Below are 17,365 nucleotides of genomic sequence, written 5' to 3'. Positions count from 1 at the left end.
CAGCCCAGCTGTGGCACAAATGTCAGCTACTCATACAAGCTCTAAGTTAATTAATTTAAGAAAAATTTAATATGGACAAAGCAAATTAAGGAGTAAGAGGGAGACACAGAAAATTATGAACAGGTAATTTTGTGTCCTGACAAAAAGTCCTGTTCTTGATCAGAATTACCAGATTTTCCTGATTTATGCATTCCAACAAACAGATGAAAATCATGATGGGGATTACCAACAAAAAACCCCAATTCCTGGGAGATAACTCACCTCGTTTGCCCCACTAAAGAGAGGCTCTCCAGTGTGCATCTCGACTAAAATACACCCAAGGGACCACATATCAATTGCAAGGTCATAAGGCATTCCCAGTAGCACCTCTGGTGATCGATAAAAACGACTCTGGATATATTGGTATATCTGCAAGAAAAGCACCTCCAAGTCACCATCACACACAGCATCCCAAGGGAATGAAAATCCCAAGTGACAAAACACAGCTGCCATGAAATCCCATTTTGGTGCAGGGAAAGATGAGGTATCAGGGATAATAAAATCTATGCATATATTACATTAATAAAGGTATCTAATTGTTAATTTTTAGGAAAATATTATGGTCACAAAAAAAAGTAGGAAGTTCAGCTTGAGTCATGGCATGTTTTTGTAATTGTGATTCTTAACATTTCAAAATGACCTTATTATTGATAAATAATGGATTTGGAGAAATAATTCAGATGTGATTTCACCTGGTCTCTTCCTTCAGCCCTTCCTTTTAGTTTAGAGCAAAAAGTTCTTTTATTAACCTAAACCTCTGTCTCATTGCTGCTTCCTAAACAATATTCCATATTCTGATCCACTACTTCTAAATTTATTCTGGGAAAAATCAATGGGGTGCTACTGGCCAGTGCCAGCTCCTCAAGAGACAACTGGGGCACTTTAGGTAAACTCAGTCCATGAATTCCTGAATTCTTTTCCAACAGATCCAATCTGCAGTGTCACTAATCATAAACAGGGGACATGCTAAAGGAATGCTCATGGAAAGAGGAATATAGATGGAATAAGATAATAATAAAAGAGTATTTTGTTTATTTATTTTAACTTAATTTTTTGTTTTGGTTATTAGCACTGCAGATTTCTACAACTAAGTACTGGTGCATTCTCCCCTGACAGCACAAAAACAGCCAAGGAGAAAGGAAAAAACATGGAAAATTTATAATATTTTGGTGGATTTTTATCTACTAGAGCACTAAAGGAAGTGGAGGATTGTCAAATTGCTCAAAATAAGGTGTGGATGTGACATTTTTGGACTTGGTTTAGTAGTGAACGTGGTGCTCCTCCTTCATGGTTGGACTCAACCTTAAAAATCTTTTCCAGCCTTGACAACTCTGGGATTCTGAGCTCTTGTGGCCTGTGGACCTCTATTTAAAATTGAGTTATTATTTTAAAACTGTTGTATTTGTGTTGCCCCTGGACAAAGGGAGGAACGATGAATCTGACTACATGTTCTCAGAAGGCTAATTTATTATTTTATGATCTATATTATATTAAAGAATGCTCTACTAAACTATACTAAAGAATACAGAAAGGCTACTGACAGAAGGATAAAAAGATAATAATGAAAACTCCTGACTCTCCAGAGCCCTGACACAGCCTGGCACTTATTGGCCAATGAGTGAAAATAATTTACATGAATCCAATGGAACAATCACCTGTGGGTGAACAATCTCCAAACACATTCCACATGAGCACAACACAGGAGAAGCCAATCAGATAATTATTGTTTTCCTTTTTCTCTGAGGCTTCTCAGCTTCCCAGGAGCAAAATCCTGGGCGAAGGGATTTTTCAGAGAATGTGAATGCCCCATAAAACCATCATGAATGAAGCTCCAATGAGCTAGATGAGTATTACAGCTTAAAAATCCTGCATTTTTCACCAGCACCAACAGAATTCTCACCCATTTCCCCCCCAAAACTCACCCTCTGCCCAAGCTGACACGAACTGCCAAAATCCACGATCTTGATGGCGCTCCTTTTGGGGTTGCAGAGCAGGATGTTCTCTGGTTTTAGGTCACAGTGAATGATGCTGAGCTCGGGGGTGGCCAGGAAGAGCAGGGCCGTGCACATCTGCTGCGCGAACTTGCGCGTCAGGTTGAGCGACACGCCGCGGAAGTTGGTGTTCCTCAGCAGGTCGTACAGGTTGTAGGACAGCATCTCAAACACCAAGCACAGGTGGTTCCTGAACATGAAGTGACGTTTCAAATGCACTGGGGGAAAGGAGAAAATGTCATCATTGCACTCTGAGAATGATGGGGTTATTGCAACACAGCGCGGAGGAAGGAGGAGCGTCAATAAAATAACAGAGCATCGGTTTTCTTCCCTGCTTCTGTGGTGTTTACAAAATATTTCTGCCCAAGGAGGCAGAAATTTCTGTCTTGGAGGACAAGAGGACATTTCCACATCCTCAGGTGCACCTCAATAAAACCGGAAAATTTTGTGAAATCTTTTAAATGCTTTGATCGATGTGTAGGAAGCTGAGTGCTGAGTAAAATAAGAGCATTAGTTTTTTCCTGATTATATGGTTTTTACAAAATATTTCTGCCAAGGAGGCAGAAATTTCTGTCTTGGAGGACAAGAGGACATTTCCACATCCTCAGGTGCACCTCAATAAAACTGGAAAATTTCATGAAATCTTTTAAATGCTTTAATCGATGTGTAGGAAGCTGAGTGCTGACTAAAATAAGAGCATTAGTTTTTTCCTGGTTATTTGGTGTTTACAAACTATTTCTGCCAAGGAGGCAGAAATTTCTGTCTTGGAGGACAAGAGGACATTTCCACATTCTCAGGTGCACCTCAATAAAACTGTAAAATTTCGTGAAATCTTTTAAATGCTTTAATTGATGTGTAGGAAGCTGAGTGCTGACTAAAATAAGAGCATTAATTTTTTCCTGGTTATTTGGTTTTTACAAAGTATTTCTGCCAAGGAGACAGAAATTTCTGTCTTGGAGGACAAGAGGACATTTCCACATTCTCAGGTGCACTTCAATAAAACTGGAAAATTTCGTGAAATCTTTTAAATGCTTTAATTGATGTGTAGGAAGCTGGGCACTGAGTAAATAAGAGGACTGGGTTTTTTTCCTGGTTTCATGGTGTTTGCAAAATATTTCTGCCATGCCTGGGGTACAGAGAGGCATTTTACACATCCTTGAGTGCAAAAACTTGTGAAATCTTTTAAATGTAGGAAGCTGAGCACTGACTCAAACAAGAGCATTGGGTTTTTTCCTGGTTCTATGGTTTTTACAAAATATTTCTGCCATGCTTGGAGGATAAGAGGACATCTCCACATCCTCAGGTGCACCTCAATAAAACTGGAAAATTTTGTGAAATCTTTTAAATGCTTTAATCGATGTGTAGGAACCGAGTAAAATAAAAACTTTGGGTTTTTCCTGGTTCTATGTATTTACAAAATATTTCTGCCAATTTCTGCCATGCCTGGCGTACAGAGGGACATTTTACACATCCTTGGGTCAAAAACTTGTGAAATCTTTTAAATGCTTTCATCAATGTGGAGGAAGCTGAGCACTGAGTAAAACAAGAGCATTGGGTTTTTTCCTGCTTCTGCAGTTTTTACAAAATATTTCTGCCATGTTTGGAGGACAAGAGAACATTTTCACATCCTCAGGTGCACCTCAGTAAAACTGGAAAAACTTGTGAAATCTTTTTAAAAGCATCTTTTAAGTTTATTTAAAGTTTAAGCATCTTATTTAAGCATTTTATTTAAGTTAAAAAGCATCTTTTGAGTTTATTCAAAGTTTAAGCATCTTATTTAAGCATTTTATTTAAGTTAAAAGCACCTTTTAAGTTTATTTAAAAGCATCTTTTAAAAGCTTTAATCAATGTATAGGAAACTGAGCACTGAGTAAAACAAGAGCATTGGGTATTTTCCTGGTCCTGTGTTATTTACAAAAGATTTCTGCCACTCCTGGGGTACAGAGGGGCATTTTACACATCCTTGGGTGCAAAAACTTGTGGAAACTTTTAAATGCTTTCATCAATGTGTAGGAAGCTGAGCACTGAGTAAAACAAGAGCATTGGGTTTTATCTGGTTCTGTGTTATTTACAAAGTTATTTCTGCCATGTTTGGAGGACAAGAGGACATTTTCACATCCTCAGGTGCACCTCAGTAAAGCTGAATTAACCAAAAACTTGTGAAGGGATATATGATCAAAATAAGTTATCACTCCCTTACATGTAGAGAGGAAATATTTAATTGTGAGAATAATTTAAAATACACAATGATATCACTGCAATTTATAAGTTGATCACTTCAATTAATAAAACTGATCAATATCCCCAAGGAATTGTATTCATTTCCTTTCAGTTTATGAAAGGAAGCAATCCAAGACTTTATTTTCATTAAATAAATTGAAATATTCATCACATTCCTCTGTCCAGAGGCCAGCAGGGTTTGCCACTGTCAAACCTTCAGGCTGCCACAAGAAAACTGAAATAGGAAAAACATTTCAGAGAAAAAGCAACACGTTCTCCTTTCTGGGATAATAAAATCTTGAATATGAGCACCATGAGAATTCAGACTTTTAATTAAGGTGGATTTTTGGTCAGCTTGGTGGCCATGGATTTGTATTCTCCATTACCCAGAGCAGTTCCTTCTGTGTCCTTTACAACTCACCTGAGGTGGAACATTTTGCTCCCACCCTGATGCCATTTCCTGCCACCCATCCTTGTCCAAATCCCTGTTCTCTCACCTTTGGAATTCTCCTCCCACCATTCCATGTCCTGCTGGGCTTCCTCCACTTGGTTCCAGCCCCTCCCCAGAGTTCCTGAGCTTGTTGGGCCCCCCAGCTTGGCAGGAACCACCCAATATCATCACAAGTATTCCAAAATAGATTTGGCAATCAGCTGGAAGCAGCCTAAGCTCTACAGAAAGATCCAAACCATTCATCATGCAGTAAAAATGAGGAGTAATTCATTCCATACCTATGTAGTATTTCATCTCAGTGTCATGTTTGTTCATCAGCTCCAGAAGTCTCACTTCAATCTGGGCCTGGTTTAGGAAAGCCTTCTTGTTTTTGATGATTTTGATGGCCACCCACTCCTGTTCCACTCGGTCATAAGCCTTCACAACCTGCAGGAGAAAAATCCATCAGGAAAATCCAACTTCCAAAACCCAGCCAAACTCCCTTGTTCAACTTTCTGAATTCTCCTTTTTAATTCTATTTCTTCTGATGATACAATAAAGCTACAACTCGTTTGATGATGTTTATTGCAGTGATGTCACTTTATGTGCAAACAAAATTATCTAAACCAAAACTTGTAAAAGGACTGGTAAATCTGAGAAAAACTAAAACCAACAAAATAAAAGCTCCATCCTTCTTCCAGCCTTGGCTAAAGCTGCAACCAGTCAAAACAAATGCTGCTAATGACATTTATAGGAGGTAGGATCTAGCACTAACTATTGTTTTAAGTTAAAAACCCAATTCAAACTAAAAACCTAACCCAAACTAAAACCAAACTCAAGGTAAAAATGTCAACAGATGGCAAAAGGTGGAGGATTTCTCATTGTAAAATGCAACACACACTAAAATATAATTAAATGTTTTCTGTAGTAACATGAAATAGCACAAAATGTGAGTGTCTGAACAGGCACTCAGGATAAGAGGAGTGAGAAAAAAGAGTTTTAATTTCAAAACAAAGCAGAAATAGCACTTCAAATGAACCACAGCTGTGATCCACAGCAATGATAAGAACACCTAAGGAGCCTTTACCTGTCCAAAGGATCCTTTGCCTATCAAAGAGTCGATTTCATAGCGGTCCATCCACTTCTCCCCATTTTTCACAATGTAGTCATAGTTGTCATCATCATAACCATCATTGTAAACTTTCCTCTCCTTTTTGTGACTGGAATCATCTCCCTGGCCCTGCTGATGCCGCCGTTTTTTTTTTTGCATAGTAAACCTGGAGGGGAAAAGGAGCTTCCTTAAGAGCCCTGTTTACAACTGCAGCTCAAGAAAGAGGAAAATCAACTTTTATTCAGCATCCTGTGGTTTGAAAGTGGAATTTCTACAAGTGGAAAACCAAGCAATCCTCCCCTCCTATTGCTGTGTTTGAAGTCAGGTGATTTGTCCAAAGGAAAGTCTTGAATAATTGAAGAACTGGGAAAGCAGAGCTAAAGAAATGTACTGACACTAATAAATAATAACAATAACTGATAAATGCACTAACACTGATAAGTAATAGTAATAACTCTGATAAATGTGCTAACACTAATAAATAATAATAATAACACTGATAAACATGGTAACACTGATCTCTGAAGTCACAGATGCCAAAAATCAGAAACACCCCAGCACACTGTGCACACAGTAAAATTCAAAATGCTCACAAGCCTGGAAACAAGAATTACCATTGATGTTCCCACAAGACTGAGAAAGAATTCCAAGGAAGTCATTAATCACCATAAAAATCCCTTCACATTCCTTTTAATTGTCAAAAATTTGAAACTAACTGCTGCTTTCCTGTATTAACCTGAACAACTTTGTATTTTCCATTTGTCTATAATATTTCATCCAATAATTAAGGGAAAACACTTCAGCATTTCCCTTATAAGCTCTCAGAAACATTAATAAAGTTTTATTAAGCTCAAAGTGTGCTCGTGCCACTCGTGACTCCTTGTCCTGCAAGCTCAACATTTGTTTATAAAACAACAGAAGATAAATCCCAGGATAAAAGATTTCCTGTGTGCTGGACAGAAAGCAGGACTGTGACAGCCATGACCTCAAACAGGACGTGAACAACCGAGAGAAAACTTCGTTTTTTGGATCTCTTGGTGGGATTATCTGTAGAAAATCCATTGAAATCATGTGTTGTAACAAACATCAGTGCATTGAAGACAGCTGCAGCCATTACCTCATTAATATGCTTGTATGTTTTGATCAAATCTACGGAGAGTTTCCTCAGTGGAGCAGTGGCTGGATCACGAAAAGTTTGGGGCATCCGCCTCTGCAATGGGAATATGACAGAAATTAGAACAAAAATAGGAATTTAATGGTATAGTTACTACATCAAATTGTGAAATTCCTCATGGAAATGAGCTATTTAAATGCAACAGGTCTTTTTTGAACTGACAATAAGAAAAACCCCACCCCCAGTTTAGTTACTTTTTGATATATTAATAATTTTAAATACTTTAAAAAATTTTCAAAAAGGAGTAAATTCCAAGATTCCTACCTCTCCTGCCACTACACCCAAAAGGTTTAATCCAAATCTCCTTTGACAACAAAGCCTCTCCTCCATCACTCCTCCTCCTCAGGACTGACACATGAACTGTCACCACATTGGAGGTACACATACTAAAGTTCACAGGAACTGCTGGAGAACTGGGCCAGCTCACCACATTCAACTGCATTAAATTCCAAATAAATATTGGAATAAAATAAAACCAGAATCCAGGACTACCAAGAGACAAACCAGCTCCAAAGGCCGTGTCCAACACTGCTAGACAAGCTCTGGGAATTCTGTCCCACCCAGCTGGAGTCTGATGGGGACTCTGCAGAATGGCTGATCCCTCAGCCTGCTCCTCTCTCCATCCCAGGGCACAGGTGGCTCTGGAATATTCCAGGGAGGAGCCCCCAGAGCCCCTCTGGGCTCTGCTCAGGGCTGGGCACTGCCCAGGGCAGAAGTTGTGCCTCCTGTGCAGGGGAATTGCTGGGCTCAGGCCCTGCCCGTGGCTCTGGGGCCATTGCTGGGCCTGGAGCAGAGCCTGGGCCTGCTCTGACCTCTGCACACAGGGACAGACACAGGGACAGACCCAGGGACAGACCCAGGGACAGACACAGGGACAGACAGAATTCCCAGAATTCCCAGAATCCCTGGGTTGGAAGAGACCTTCAAGACCATCGAGTCCAGCCCAGCCCCAACCCCTCAACTGAACCCTGGCACCCAGTGCCACATCCAGGCTTTGTTAAACACACCCAGGCATGGGGACTCCACCACCTCCCTGGGCAGCCATTCCAGAACTTTCTCACCCTTGCTGGAAAAACCTTTTCCCTGCTCTCCAGCCTGGATTTCCCTTGGTGCAGCTCGAGGCTGTGTGCTCTGGTTGTGTCAGTGCTGCTGGAGAAAGAGCCCAGGGCCAGCTGAGCCCAGGCCCCTTTCAGGAGCTGTGCAGAGTGAGGAGGGCAGCCCTGAGTCTCCTTTGCTCCAGGCTGAGCACCCCCAGCTCCCTCAGGGCTTCCTCACAGGGTTTGTGTTCCCAGCCCCTCTCCAGCCTCCTTGGCCCCTCTGCATGTGCTCAGTGTCCCCAGGTCCTTCCCAAGCTGAGGGGCCAGAGCTGGGCACAGCACTCCAGGTGTGCCCTCAGCAGTGCAGGGACAGAATGACCTCCCTGCTCCTGGGACAGCCAGGGACAGACAGAGGGACAGACCCAGGGCCAGGCAGGGCCAGGCAGGGCTGAGGCCCCTCTCTCTCCCTGGGGCTCCTCTCCAGGCTGAGCAGCCCCAGCTCCCTCAGCCTTTCCTGGGCACGGAGCTGCTCCAGGCCCTTGCTCAGCTCCAGGAGCTCCTGGCCCTGCTGTGCTGAGGAGCCAGAGCTGGACACAGCAGCCAGAGGTGCCCCCAGGGCTGGGCACAGGGGCAGCATCAGCCCTGACCCGCTGGCAATGCCCATCCCAATGCACCCAGGACACTCTGCTGGCCCAGGGACAGCTCGGTGTCCCCAGGTCCTTCCCCAACAGGGCACCCCCAGCCTGGGGTTGGTCCCCTCCAGGTGCAGGACAGAAAACCTCAGGGTGATTTTGAGCAATTCCATCAGAGAAAAGCTTCTTCTGTGCAAGTTTTCCATCAGAATTATTGAACTAATAAAGGAGTTATTAAATGGAGGTGTCCAGGAAGGCCTGGAGGTGGCACTCAGAGCTCTGGGCTGGGGACAGGACACAGCTGGGATTCATCTTGGAGACCCTTCCCAACCTAAATGATCCTGGAATTCTGTGATAGGAACTTGAAAAAGCAGAAGTCACCTCCTGTGACTGAAGAGAGTTTGCCATTGCCAAGTCTACCTTCTAGTTTTTATACAATAACTTAATACTTATAATGGTTGCTGCACAAATAACCCTTTCTTTTTTTTTTCCCCTCAATGACAAAATAAAAAGAATCACATTAAAGTTACCCAAAAAGGTCTCACAAAAAGAAATTAAAGAGAGTTTGTGCTTCTGAAACTGGATATGCACTGAGGTACCCGAGGGACCACCCTAGAAAGCCAAACTCCCCTTCTCCTCCTGTGTGGGCAGGGGGAAAAACCATTAATTTTATTTTATTACAAGTACAAGCACTTTGTAAACATCAGGAAACTGTTTGAAAGTTTCCTAAACAAACCATCAGACATTTACAAAACATTTTTGTTTCTTCCTTTCATCTGGCAAACAAATGTGGCCCATGAAATAAACCCCACCTCAAGGGGATCTTGAGGTTCTCTCCCTCAGCACCGAGCAGCAGCAAGTCCTGATCCAGCTGTCATTGTTAAAGCATCTCCAAATCCAAATATTTCCCTCAAATTCCTTAATTCTGACTGAGAAAAGGTGTTGGAATACGGGAACACTGGTGGGGTTTGCTGGTGAAAGAAACCAGGAGGTGGCAGAGGAATATCAGGAATATTGGCAGGGCTCAGTCTCTGTCCTGAGCTGGATGAGCAGAACAGGGATTTGATTTTTGAGGGAAAAGTCTCAATGTGGAAGAATTCTATAGTTCTGACCAACTATTCTGACAAAAAATTGCTCTGATCTGGAAAGGGAGTTTGTATGACAAGTTTTGATGTTTATTTTCTAAGTTATAAGTCAAATTTGCTTGCTTACTACAAAAATAAAGACCTAATTTCCACTCTGAAATAAACAGCCTAGTAAAACAAAAAAAATTATCTGAATTATCACCATCCAAAAATTGTAAATAATTTAAATTCTGCAGGCTACTGCAGCCAGTCCCTTCCTTAACAATTGTGCACTTTGACAATCTCACATTTCTGAGCACACTCCTGAACCTGTATGAACTTTTCAGAAGTTTGATTTTGCTCCCTGGGTTCATAAAGTTTTGGATTGAGTTTTTTTCCTCACACTTTTATACTGTGAAATTTGTAATATTCCCTTCTTTATTCAAGAGAGATTCTTTCTTCCTGATGGTGGAAGAGCAAAGAGCAAAATAATTTTGTGTTTTATACAGCAGCACTGTCCAATCCTTTATTGATGGGGTTACTCTGATTTCTGACTTGGATTCAAGGAGTGCTCAACCAGCAAAGAAAGGGAAAAAGGGGAAAGGAAAAGGGGAAAGGGGAAAGGAAAAGGGAAAAGGAAAAAGGGAAAGGGAAAGGGGGAAGGGGAAGGGGAAGGGGAAGGGAAAGGGAAGGGAAGGGAAGGGAAGGGAAGGGAAGGGAAGGGAAGGGAAGGGAAGGGAAGGGAAGGGAAGGGAAGGGAAGGGAAGGGAAGGGAAGGGAATTTCAAGGAAAGGAAATTTCAAGGAAATTTCAAGGAAAGGAAAGGGGAAAGGGGAGAGGGAAAAGGAAAAGGAAAAGGAAAAGGAAAAGGAAAAGGAAAAGGAAAAGGAAAAGGAAAAGGAAAAGGAAAATCTCCCATTTCACAAGCCTCAGTCTCTATCTGGTGGCCAGACAGCAACACTGCAAGCTCAGCTCTCTAAAACCAGAACACAAATCAGTGAGATGCTGCATCTCAGGTCTCAGAGAAAAGAAATTCATTACAATTCTAAATTGTAATTAAGCAATAAGGAAATACCCACCAAAATGTGGCATTTATGTGTCCCCAACACACTGGTGACAAAGCACATTTTATGGGAACTGTGACTGTGAACTCAGGTGTGCTCTTTGAACTCCCAGCCTTTGGGGATGGAACACACAACAAATTTCTCTCTTTATGGGCATTTTCTTTTTTGTCCAAATAGATGGCATTGCTCCTTTTAAAAATATTTTCATTTTGATTATGGAGAATTCTGAGCTGTTTATGGGATGCTTTAATTCAGATTTTTTTATACAAAAAGAAAGCTCCACCAATACCCACATTCATTAAAAGAAAAAAAAAGATAAATTCAGCTGGTGTATACCACATGTTCCACTTCACAAACAGAATAAAGAAAGAAGTTTTCATTGTGTCAGGGCAACTTTTAGCAAGAATTCCAAATGTAATTGTTTAATTGACCTGCATGGCCACACTGATGACAGAGACTGCTGAAGTTAAACCACCATTAACAATAATATTGAACAGGTGGTGGCAATACCTGAATTAAGGATTTTAAAAACTGGTGCTACAGCATGAACTTGGCAATGATCTTAACGTGGTCAATAAAATCTCTGGCCAAGATGTGGTCAGAAAACATCAAATTCTGCAGGTAATTATTTATACTTTTATATATATATAAATTTATACAATATATTTTATATATTATTATATTTATATATTATTATATTTATATATTATTATTATTTATATATTATATGTTGTGTTATATGTTATATATTATATAGTATATAGTATATATTATATAGTATATAGTATATATTGTATGTTGTATATTATACATATTTATAATATATATTTTTATATAGTATATAATTTAATTTTTTATATCTGCAAATTATGTTAGATGACCAGAACTAGAAAGGTGTTTCACAATCAGCCTGACCTTCCCATTCCAGGTGTTCCACAAAAGGTGAACTGCTGGAATTTGTTACCAAAATCTCACCTAAGCTCCTTTATCAGATAAATAAATTTTCTAATAATTTTGTAATTAAATGAAAAGAGTTTCAGGCAATCTGAGCATCAAAACAGAGCAGCCAAAAAAAGAGAAACTTTGAAGTTGTGACAACTTTTAAGCTCTTATCTTTCATTCCCATCAGGCTGTGTTGAACTCACAAGATGGAACCAGTTAGAGCTGGACAGAGAAATATTCATTTATTGCCACTGCAGGAGAAAGATCCCAGAGATCCCAACTTTTCTGTTCTCCCTGGACCATGAGCTCCCACACTTCCCTGAAAGACTCAACAGCCACAGCCAAGAGCTGGACCCCTCCTGCCAGCACTATTTGGGAAATAAAAGCCTTAAAAAATAACTCCTGAAGGAAAAAAATGTAAAAAGACAGAGCTGGAAGGTTTTAAGTGTAATTTAAAACCTCATAAATAAGAGAAAAACAAAACAATCTGGCTGCTCTTGGAGTATCTTCCTAGAATTCTTTGATCCTTGTCAGTGATGGGTGTGGGGACCACAGCCAGAAAGAAATAAGTGCAAGAGAAAATTAAGTAAATAATCTTTTAAGAGCAACTTATATGTAATTATTTCTATTATTCACATTTAATATAAATACAGATAATTTATATAATCTGAATATAAATTGTCATTATTGTTCCCTAACCTTTAATCTGCAACTGTGAGTGATTCCCCAAAAACCAGAATATGGCCTGCAAGCCACTAGAACCAGAAATGCAAGCAGGACAGAGCAGGAAAAAAACTCACAAATGCACATGCAAGACCTGGGTTCCCTTTCTCTGCTGAGGAATTAAAATCATTGCAGGAGCCTGAACCAGACACTCCATAAAAAAAGGAGCCAGTCTGCAGCAAAGACACAAAATTAACCTGATAATCTAATGTAATCTAAATGCATAGGTTGTATAGAATTTAAATATAAATTGTCATTATTGTTCCCTAACTTTTAATGATTCCTGTGAATGCTCCCCAAAAAACAGAATATGGCTTGTGAGCCACTGAAACCCCAAATGCAAGCAGGAATAAAACCAATAAATTCACATTCCCTTTCTCTGCTGATGAATTAAAATCATTCCAGGAGCCTGAACCAGACACTCCATAAAAAAAGAGGAGTCAGCCGGCAGCAAAGACACAGAAATAAACTGGGAGAGAGAGAATCCTCGTGTGGAGCTCAGGGATGGCTTTGGGAGAGGCGTCCCGGGCAGCACCGCGGCGCTGCGGCCAGCAGAGGGGGGCGGCAGCCCGGGAACGGCTGCGCTGCGACCCGCAGGCTGAGAGGGAAATTCCCATTTCCTGAGCCCAAATCCCCATGGCCGAGCCCAAATCCCCATTCCAGAGCCCGAATCCCCATTCCAGAGACCAAATCCCCATTGCCGAGCCCAAATCCCCATGGCCGAGCCCAAATCCCCATTGCCGAGCCCAAATCCCCATTTCCTGAGCCCAAATCCCCATTCCAGAGCCCAAATCCCCATTCCTGAGGCCAAATCCCCATTTCCCAAACCCAAATCCCCATTCCAGAGCCCAAATCCCCATTCCAGAGCCCAAATCCCCATTCCCCGAGCCCAAATCCCCATTCCCGAGCCCAAATCCCCATGGCCGAGCCCAAATCCCCATGGCCGAGCCCAAATCCCCATTCCCGAGCCCAAATCCCCATTTCCCGAGCCCAAATCCCCATGGCCGAGCCCAAATCCTGATTTCCTGAGCCCAAATCCCCATTGCCGAGCCCGAATCCCCATTCCAGAGCCCAAATCCTGATTTCCTGAGCCCAAATCCCCATTTCCCAAGCCCAAATCCCCATTCCAGAGCCCAAATCCCCATTCCCCGAGCCCAAATCCCAATTTCCTGAGGCCAAATCCCCATTCCCGAGCCCAAATCCCCATGGCCGAGCCCAAATCCCCATTCCCGAGCCCAAATCCCCATTCCAGAGCCCAAATCCCCATTCCAGAGCCCAAATCCCCATTCCTGAGGCCAAATCCCCATTTCCCAAACCCAAATCCCCATTCCAGAGCCCAAATCCCCATTCCCCGAGCCCAAATCCCCATTCCCGAGCCCAAATCCCCATGGCCGAGCCCAAATCCCCATGGCCGAGCCCAAATCCCCATTCCCGAGCCCAAATCCCCATTCCCGAGCCCAAATCCCAATTTCCTGAGGCCAAATCCCCATTCCAGAGCCCAAATCCCCATTTCCCGAGGCCAAATCTCCATTTCCCAAACCCAAATCCTCATTTCCTGAGCCCAAATCCCCATTCCAGAGCCCAAATCCCCATTCCCGAGTCCAAATCCCCTTTCCCCGTGCCCAAATCCCCATTCCCGAGCCCAAATCCCCATTTCGCAAACCCAAATCCCCATTCCCCGAGCCCAAATCCCCATTTCCTGAGGCCAAATCCCCATTTCGCAAACCCAAATCCCCATTCCCGAGCCCAAATCCCCATTTCCTGAGGCCAAATCCCCATTCCAGAGCCCAAATCCCCATTTCCCGAGCCCAAATCCCCATTCCCGAGCCCAAATCCCCATTCCCAAGCCCAAATCCCCATTTCCAGAGCCCAAATCCCCATTCCAGAGCCCAAATCCCCATTTCCCGAGCCCAAATCCCCATTTCCCGAGCCCAAAATCCCCATTCCCAAGCCCAAATCCCCATTTCCAGAGCCCAAATCCCCATTCCAGAGCCCAAATCCCCATTTCCAGAGCCCAAATCCCCATTCCCCAAGCCCAAATCCCCATTTCCCAAACCCAAATCCCCATTTCCAGAGCCCAAATCCCCATTTCCCGAGTAAAAACCCCTATTTCCAGAGCCCAGACCCTGATTTCCTGAGCCCAAATCACAATTCCCCAAGCCCAAATCCCGATTTCCAGACCCCAAATCCCCATTTCCCAATCCCATATCCCCATTTCCCAACCCCAAATCCCCATTTCCCAACCCCAAATCCCAATTTCCAGAGCCCAAATCCCCATTTCCAGAGCCCTCTGGAAGGGCTCACCCACCCAAAGAAGTTACTTATGGGGCATCCCAATGGGGTGTTTTAGGGCACCCAAATAATTTACTTTTAGGGTACCTAAATGAGTTACTTTTAGGGTACCACATGAAGTTTTAGGGCACCCTAACAGTTTACTTTTAGGGCACCCAAACAAGGTATTTTAGGACACCCAAAGGAATTACTTATGGGGTGTTTTAGGGCACCCAAAGAAGTGACTTTTAGGGTACCTAAATGAGTTACTTTTAGGGCACTGAAAGAAGTTTAAGGGCACCCAAACAGTTTGCTTTTAGTGCCCCCAAATAGGGTCTTTTAGGGCACCCAAAATAGTTATTTTTAGGACACCTAAAGAGGTTATTTTAGGGCACCCAAATGGGGTGTTTTAGGGCACCCAAAGAAGTCACTTTTAGGGTATCTAAATGAGTTATTTTTAGGCACCCAATGAAGTTTTAGGGCACCCTAATAGTTTACTTTTAGGGCACCCAAAGAGGTTATTTTAGGACACCCTAACAGTTTACTTTTAGGGCACCCAAATAGGGTATTTTAGGGCACCCAAAAAAGTGACTTTTAGGATACCCAAATGAGTTACTTTTACTGTACCTAAAGAAGTTTTAGGGCACCCAAAGAGTTTGCTTTTAAGGCACCAAAATGTTTTATTTTAGGGCACCCAAAGAAGTTATTTTCAGGACACCCAAAGAGGTTATTTTAGGGCACCCAAACAGTTTACTTTTAGGGCACCCAAATGAGGTATTTAAGGGCACCCAAATAATTTACTTTTAGGGTATCTAAATGAGTTACTTTCAGGGTACAAAAAAGTTTTAGGGCACCCAAAATAGTTATTTTTAGGACACCTAAAGAGGTTATTTTAGGGCACCCAAATGGGGTATTTTGGGGCACCCAAAGAAGTTACTTTTAGGATATCCAAATGAGTTACTTTTAATGTACCTAAAGAAGTTTAAGGGCACCCAAAGTGTTTGCTTTTAGGGCACCCAAATGGGTTATTTTAGGGCACCCAAAGAAGTGACTTTTAGGGTACCTAAATGAGTTATTTTTAGGTACCCAATAAAGTTTTAGGGCACCCAAAGAGTTTACTCTTAGGGCACCCAAAGAGGTTCTTTTAGGACACCCTAACAGTTTACTTTTAGGGCACCCAAATGGGGTGTTTTAGAGCACCCAAAGAAGTGACTTTTAGGGTACCTAAATGAGTTACTTTTAGGGCACTGAAAGAAGTTTAAGGGCACCCAAAGAGTTTGCTTTTAGGGCACCCAAAGAAGTCATTTTTAGGGCACCCAAAGAGGTTATTTTAGGAACCCTAACAGTTTACTCTAAGGGCACCCAAATGTTTTAGGGTACCCAAAGAAATTATTTTTAAGGCACCCAAGGAGGTTATTTTAGGGCACAGTAACAGTTTACCTTTAGGGCACACAAATAAGTTACTTTTAGGGCACCCAAACAGTTTACTTTTAGGGCACCCAAAGAGGTTATTTTAGGAACCCTAACAGTTTGCTCTAAGGGCACCCAAATGGGGTGTTTTAGGGTACCCAAAGAAATTATTTTTAAGGCACCCAAGGAGGTTATTTTAGGGCACAGTAAGAGTTTACTTTTAGGGCACCCAAACAGTTTACCTTTAGGGCACACAAAGAAGTTACTTTTAGGGCACCCAAAGAAGTTATTTTTAGGGCACCCAAAGAGGTTCTTTTAGGACACCCTAACAGTTTACCTTTAGGGCACCCAAATAAGTTACTTTTAGGGCACCCAAACAGTTTGCTTTTAGGGCACACTGAGAAGTTATTTTTAGGGCAGCCAGTTAGATTATTTTAGGGCACACTAAGAAGTTGCTTTTAGGGCACCCTAACAGATTATTATTTTTACATCTGTACCCCAACAAGTTATTTTAGCGTACCCAAGCAGGTTGGCTTTAGGGCACCCAAACAGTGACCCAAAACTTTTAGGCTGTGCAAAGCTGTGGCACCCAGGCTGTCCCAATGCTCCAGGCTGCTGATGGTGGGAAATGCCAGGAAACTGAAGCTCCCAGACCCAGTCCTTGTCTGTCTGACTGGATGGGAGCCACTGCATGGAAAGAATCCAACCTTAAAGGATCAAACCCCTGAATCTGCCTGAAGTCACCTTTTTCCTCCTCCTGTTTTTATGGATCTATTAAAATCAAACTATCAAGGCTTCTCCAACAGCCAATTCCTTTTGCTGCATATTAAAATCTGGATTTTCTGTATGATAAACTTTGGAGCAAAGGAGGCTCAGGGGGGACCTTGTGGCTCTGACCAGGGAACAGGGACAGGAGCAGAGGGAATGGGCTCAGCTTGGACAGCAGCAGCAATTTGCCCATGGCAAGGGAGCTCAGGCCTTGGCAGGGGCTGCCCAGGGAGCTTTGCAGTGCCCAGCCCTGCAGGTGTCCCCTGCAGGTGGCACTGAGTGCTCTGGGCTGGGGACAAGGTGCCCATGGGGCACAGCTGGCACTCATCCTGGAGATTTTTCCCAACCTAAATGATCCTGGAATTCTGTGGTATGAACTGGCAAAGGCAGAAGTCACCCTCAGTAACCAGAGTTTGTCATTATAAAAGGCTGCTCTGTGTTAGAAACTCTACAAGGAGATGGAAGAGAGAACAAGGGGTGGGATCCCAG

The 17,365-nt window shown here is 42.5% G+C and overlaps 1 protein-coding gene across 1 annotated transcript in view; it reads right to left on the bottom strand.

Moving 5' to 3' along the window:
* The window catches only part of DYRK1A (dual specificity tyrosine phosphorylation regulated kinase 1A), an 82,087-nt gene that overhangs the window by 6,586 nt on the left and 58,136 nt on the right, over positions 1 to 17,365 (bottom strand). Inside the window, 6 exon segments of the mRNA XM_071430114.1 lie at positions 262 to 408; positions 1,962 to 2,248; positions 4,980 to 5,127; positions 5,768 to 5,944; positions 5,946 to 5,957; positions 6,909 to 7,001. Coding sequence (XP_071286215.1) covers positions 262 to 408; positions 1,962 to 2,248; positions 4,980 to 5,127; positions 5,768 to 5,944; positions 5,946 to 5,957; positions 6,909 to 7,001 — 864 coding nt within the window.

Source organism: Agelaius tricolor, unplaced genomic scaffold (assembly GCF_023055355.1).
Source record: "Agelaius tricolor isolate 1412-34295 unplaced genomic scaffold, bAgeTri1.0.p SCAF_7, whole genome shotgun sequence".
Classification (NCBI taxonomy): Eukaryota; Metazoa; Chordata; class Aves; order Passeriformes; family Icteridae; genus Agelaius; species Agelaius tricolor.
The sequence above is the reverse complement of the archived record's forward strand: the minus strand, read 5'-3'. Positions and strand labels throughout refer to the sequence as shown.